This window comes from Nicotiana attenuata, unplaced genomic scaffold, assembly GCF_001879085.1.
Source record: "Nicotiana attenuata strain UT unplaced genomic scaffold, NIATTr2, whole genome shotgun sequence".
Taxonomy (NCBI): Eukaryota; Viridiplantae; Streptophyta; class Magnoliopsida; order Solanales; family Solanaceae; genus Nicotiana; species Nicotiana attenuata.
Window position 1 is genome coordinate 1 of NW_017688430.1, and position 5,793 is coordinate 5,793.

A 5,793-nucleotide genomic window follows, 5' to 3' on the forward strand; every position below is an offset into this window, starting at 1 on the left:
TTTCGTTAGGCTTGAATCGTGAGGCTTGAGTTTGGTTGTTTGATTGTTGTTTGAGCGTTTCGAAGTCGTACTAGTTCGTATGTTGATATGTGTACTTGGTTGGTTAGTTTTTGGTGACGGTCCCGAGGCCTCGGGATGAATTCGGATGGTTGACGAAGAGTTGGGAAGTGGAATAAGGCGCTGAAGCTGTTGCTTCTGATGATTCCGCACCTGCGGAGTGGGAACCGCAGGTGCGATAATCGTAGACGCGGAGTTTGGCGCAGGTGCGCAAGATTGGCCGCACTTGCGAGTCCGGAGGTGCGGAAGCTGGTGAGTTAAGTGAAGTTCGCAGGTGCGGCGCCTTGACCGCTGGTGCGGTACCACATGCGCGAGAAATAGGCCGCAGGTGCGAGAAGCCTGGGCAGAAGGTATATATTGAACCCTTCGCGAATTTTAGTTCATTTTCCACTATTTTTAGTCGGCTTTGGAGCTTTTGAGAGCGATTTTGAGGAGGAATTCAAGGGTTTATCAGCGAGGTAAGTGGCTTGAGCCCTAATACTCGTATATGTGATGATTTCCCGTTGATTATTCATGTAATTAGCGAAGATTAGGGGTGAAAATGAGGGGTTAGGGCTTGGGAATTGGAGAGTTTGATTTGGGGATTTGAGGGACCATTTGATGCCGGATTTTGATCAATTTGGTATGGATAGACTCGTGAGTGAAAGGGCTTTCTAGTTTTGTGATTTTTGTCGGATTTTGAGACGTGGGCCCGAGGGCTGGGTTTGGGTGAATTTCGTGATTCTGGTCTAAATTGATAGTTTTTTCATGTGGAATTGGTTCCTTGGCCTATATTGATTGCATTGTATTGCTTGTGAATAGATTTGGAGCGATTGGAGGTCGAGTCGAGGGGCAAGAGCATCGCGGAGTAGAGATTTGACCGGTTTGAGGTAAGTAACGATTGTAAATCTAGTCCTGAGGGTATGAAACCCCGAATTTCGTATCGTTTTACTATTTTGAGGTGACGCACATGCTAGGTGATGGGCGTGTGGGCGTGCACCATTGGGTATTGTGACTTGGTCCGCCCGTAGCAACTATAAGTTGCGTATTTTGTTGAAACTATATGATGTTTATGTGTTCTAGAAAGAGTTTCTATAAATTGGGTTGAATGTCATATTTGGGCCTTGTGCCAAAGATATTTGGACCCTTAGGGGCCTTTTCTTACTATCCTCTCACTGTTTTTGGTTGAAAATCTTTACTCAGTCTTGTTACACTTATTGAATTTTATAACTCAGTCTTTATTACTCTGTTTTGATACATATAAAATGTTATTTTGGGCTGAGTACCCTGTTTTTACTGAGAGCCCGAGTGGCTTGAGAGATTTATGACTGAGTAAGGCCGAGGGTCTGATTTGTGAGGATATCTATGGGATCGGGCTGCACGCCGCAGCATGTTGTTACTGATTCATGATTGAGTGAGGCCGATGGCCTGATTGATTTATGCCACGAGGTGGCTTGTTATAGCGTTTGGGCTGAAGGAGCCCCTCCGGAGTCTGCACACCCCCAGTGAGCGGGTGCCTTGAGTGTGAGTGTTGTTATGCCCGAGGGGCTGTATACGAGTGACTGAGAGGTTTGCCCGAAGGGCTGTTCATGAGTGATGTTTTGCCCGAGGGGCTGTTTATGATTTCATTATTTTTGCTCACCGTCGCACTGAGCCTTTGTTGTGAACTGTTGAAAAATATCTTCAAATGATTTTACTGAAACTGAGTTTAAACGAAATGACTTTATTCAGACTCTGCTTTTAAAAGCATGCTGTACTTTTACTGAGATTTCTTGATATGAACTTTATATGTTTTATTGCTCGTCAGTGCTTCTTAGTCTTTATTTACTTTGGTTACTTACTGAGTTGGCGTACTCACGTTACTCCCTGCACATTGTGTGCAGATCCAGGCGTATCAGGACCCGGTAGTGGCTGTTGACTAGTCCAGCTGTAGATTCTTCTCGGAGTTGGCAAGGTAGCTGCTGGCGATCGCAGCCCTGTTCTTCTCCCTCCTATCTTCCTATTGTTTATTTTGTAGTACATTTCCAGACTATGTTAGTCTCAATATCTTCAGATAGATTTTTAGTAGATGCTCATGAACGGTGACACCCCGATGTCGGGCTTTTCTTTCCGCACTTGCATTATTCAGATTTTCTTCATTAAGTTTTATTATTAAATAGCTTGAAGTTATCTTTAAAAATTGAAATATTGGGTTGTTTTTGGTAAAGAGTCGGCTTGCCTAGTACCACGATAGGCGTCATCACGACATGGTGGTTTGGGTCGTGACACTAGTTCCAATTTTATAATCCTAATAGGTAAAAGTTAAAATTTTAATTTATTTTGTCAATTGTTGTTGGCAACTTGACAAACCTAGATTAACTTGTCCAAGTTTATAATTGTAGCAAGTAATTGTCCTTGTTGTGCAAGTGCAAAAGGATTTGTCTTGTGGAATTCAACCTTTTCAAGTTTGTTAAAAAATTATTCAAGATGATATATTCTGTAGGTTTTTCAGATAAAATTTGTAGTTTCAGATGCAGAGTGTTTCAGCTTCAGTCTTATATGTTTGAAGTTAATTACAACATTGTTAAACTTATCTCCAAAATTAGCTATCCGTGCATTTACCCCCAAAAATTGACAGGAATATCTTTGTTAATTAAATTCCCAGCCAACCCATCTTAGATTCTTGGTACAATTGGAATTTGAAACAGAAGAAAATTAGAAGGAAAATTCTAAACTATAATCTGGAGAAACTGAGAGCCTTCCTTTTGACTTCTGATGTCGTACACCACAGATAACGACATTCAACCTCGAACAGAAATGAATTGTTTTTTTTTTTAAAAAATTCGTTTTCCTTTGTTATATTAGAGGACAAATGCAACATGCATATAAATAAACAAGAGTTGGTGTAATTTATTAACTACACTAATTGTAGTTGTACCGGGAATCAAGCCATCGATGACATTAATTATTTTGGAAAAAATTATAAGTTGTGTTCATGTAATTATCCAAAATATATATTAACATAATGATTACTTAACAGACGATATAATACATCATATAGTTATTTTAAATGAAACAAATACAGGAGATAACTAGTACGTATTTAATATGTACTACCACCACTAGGTTTCAAAATCTAATCAGACGTAATATTGTCTAATATTATAATAACAAATGTTGTAGTCGTGAGAAATGAAACTTCCTCTTTCACAATTTTAGACTCTCATTTTGGTTGACTCAGTCAAGCCTTCTCGTATTTCACTGCACTAGATATTTCTTTAAAAGAATTCCATTACATTAGGTGGTGGCGGAGGGAGAAAAATTAATAGGATCTATAACACTAAACATTAAGCTTTTAGTACTATTTTTTCTTTTAAATATTCAACCTATTAAAAATTATTATTTTTGTACACTAGCTAGTAATATCTCTGCCTTCATTAGGTATAAAATATAATTTTATTTTTTTCATTTTTTATATATCAAAACATAATACACCATGATTACGTAGTTGGGAGGATAAGAGTGAGATAGATTAAATTCAATGATCTTTAACCACTATGCTTATATAAAGAAAAAAAACATAAATCAAAAAGTTATTGCCAAGAAATTTTAAACCAAAATTGAAAATTTGAAGTTTTAGTTTGTGCAAATTGTAGAAGTTTGAAGCTCAAAATCCGGGAAATAATTAATTAATCAATCATTCTTACACAATATGCCAATAATGTCACTTATATCTCTAAAGAAAATTCTCAAGAATATGGCCTAGCGAACAAAGTGGATTGAAAATCATGAGATATCATATTTAAATTCCAGTAAATGGAAAAACATTGCTAGGTTATTTTTTCTCATATATTCAAACATTGATGGACCGAGTTACTCCGTATCTATGCTGATAGGAGGTATCAGATATCTCGTAAAATTAGCCGAGGTATCCATGAACTAGTCCATACACCACGGTTAACAACAATAACGTCCTTAGTGTAATCACACAAGTGGAATATGAGGAAGATGATGTGTATACAGATTTTACCTCTACTTTGTGCAAGTAGGAAAATTATTTCTAATAGATTCTCGGCTCAGACAAATATAAGCACTGTGATTATATATATATATAGAAAAGTAGGAAGTCTAAACTAGCAGTGCGAGACAAAGTTCTTCAACGGTAAAAAAACATCCAGAGAAAAAGGACCATATAAATTTGCTGTTCCAATAGAAGAAACACTACCAGGAAATAATAGTATAATAATCTGACAAAAACCTTAACATTCTCTTTATAAAGTGGCAGTACAACGGTCCATTTGTTCATCATTTCGCCATGCACATAAAGTCATAAACACAGGCAAATATATAATTTAGAGACAAAGAATTCATAATGAGTGTCATTATGTATATACTTTAACTTTGTTCATAATATAAAGATATAGTTCGACTCAAAAAGTGGATTAAATTGGACATATAAAATTCAACTTAACATGTGCACAACTTCTGACCTAATAATACAGAGCACAAACAAATATCCCGAGGATATTTATAAAAAATTCTTCACTTTTAATAGATGTAAATTAATTTAATAGAGACTATGGAGAGATACATGGTATACAGTCAAAATCCAAAATTGGGATATAAGTATTATATATGTACAAAAATGTTGGTGGGAATATATCAAATCCAACAATAACAAAAATCTGGCAGTTCATGATATATTGTTACAAAATATGCTATTACTGCCACAAATTAAACTCCACCATATTAACAAAAATTCACTCTGAACCAAGAAGAGCAAAATAAAAAGGGACTCCAAAATATATATTTTCCTTTAATGAAAAATCCCAACTTCAGCAATAAAATTTTGAAAATTATAAAAGGTAAGAGCACACTTTTCCCTTTTAAAATTTCCAAAATTTTGCTTTGAATTTTCTTTGTTCCCCACCAAAAAAATATTCTCCAATTTATTGAACTTTTCCCAATTTCTTTCCTTGCACAATCATAAGAGAAAGATTAGTCATTTCATACCTTCCTGAAGAAAACCGGACCGAGTCACCAAATTTCATAACTCGGTTACCGAACCGAGCCGACTCACTTGCTTTTCCATACGTTAGCAACTTTGGACCTTCTTTTCCAACCTTCAAATTCTCAATTTTCTCACTTAAATCATTAACCAAACTCCATAATGATTCAGTTGAAGGTTTTTTCACTGTAAGAATAACACATAATCTCTCTTTACATTCTTCTAATCTCTTCAAAATACAACCCAACTCGACCGATTCACCAAAACTCAGACAACTCAGTCTTTCCTTAAACTCACTGAGTCTTAATAAAAGTTCATTAACGGTCGATAAATAATCATTACCCAATAATCCAATTACCTCGTACAGCAATTTGTTACCTTCTAAAAGGAGGGAATCAGGTATTTTGCATGTTTCTTCAATCAACTGAACCAAAGAATCAACGTCCCTGATTAAATCTGAGTTCAAAAAAGATGAGATTTTTTCTTCTTGTTTATCTTTTTCGGAACTGCATGAAAAAGAAGAAAGAAAATAACCTAAGATTCTTGGGGTAAAAGTAGGGTTTCGATGTATCTTGCGTAAAATCTGATCCATGCAGAGATTTGCCACGTGGCAGAGGTGGCGCGGTCGCGGAAAGCGGAGAGTTTTAAATAATTATGTCCGCCGGTGGCCGGAAAAACAGAGAGCTGGTCTTGTAAAATAAAGGGTCCACGTTTAATTATATGGTGGATGATAAGGAGGCATTTTAGGGCGACGGTGGAGTCTCCGGTGC

At 36.5% G+C, this 5,793-nt stretch overlaps 1 protein-coding gene across 1 annotated transcript; it reads right to left on the reverse strand.

The window, feature by feature from the left end:
- Positions 1 to 4,964: 4,964 nt before the first annotated feature.
- On the reverse strand, positions 4,965 to 5,529 carry LOC109222339 (putative clathrin assembly protein At4g40080; the record flags this gene model as incomplete). Its single annotated transcript, XM_019386706.1, has 1 exon — positions 4,965 to 5,529. A coding segment is annotated over one exon (565 nt), but the record flags the coding sequence as incomplete, so codon positions are not given.
- Positions 5,530 to 5,793: the final 264 nt, after the last annotated feature.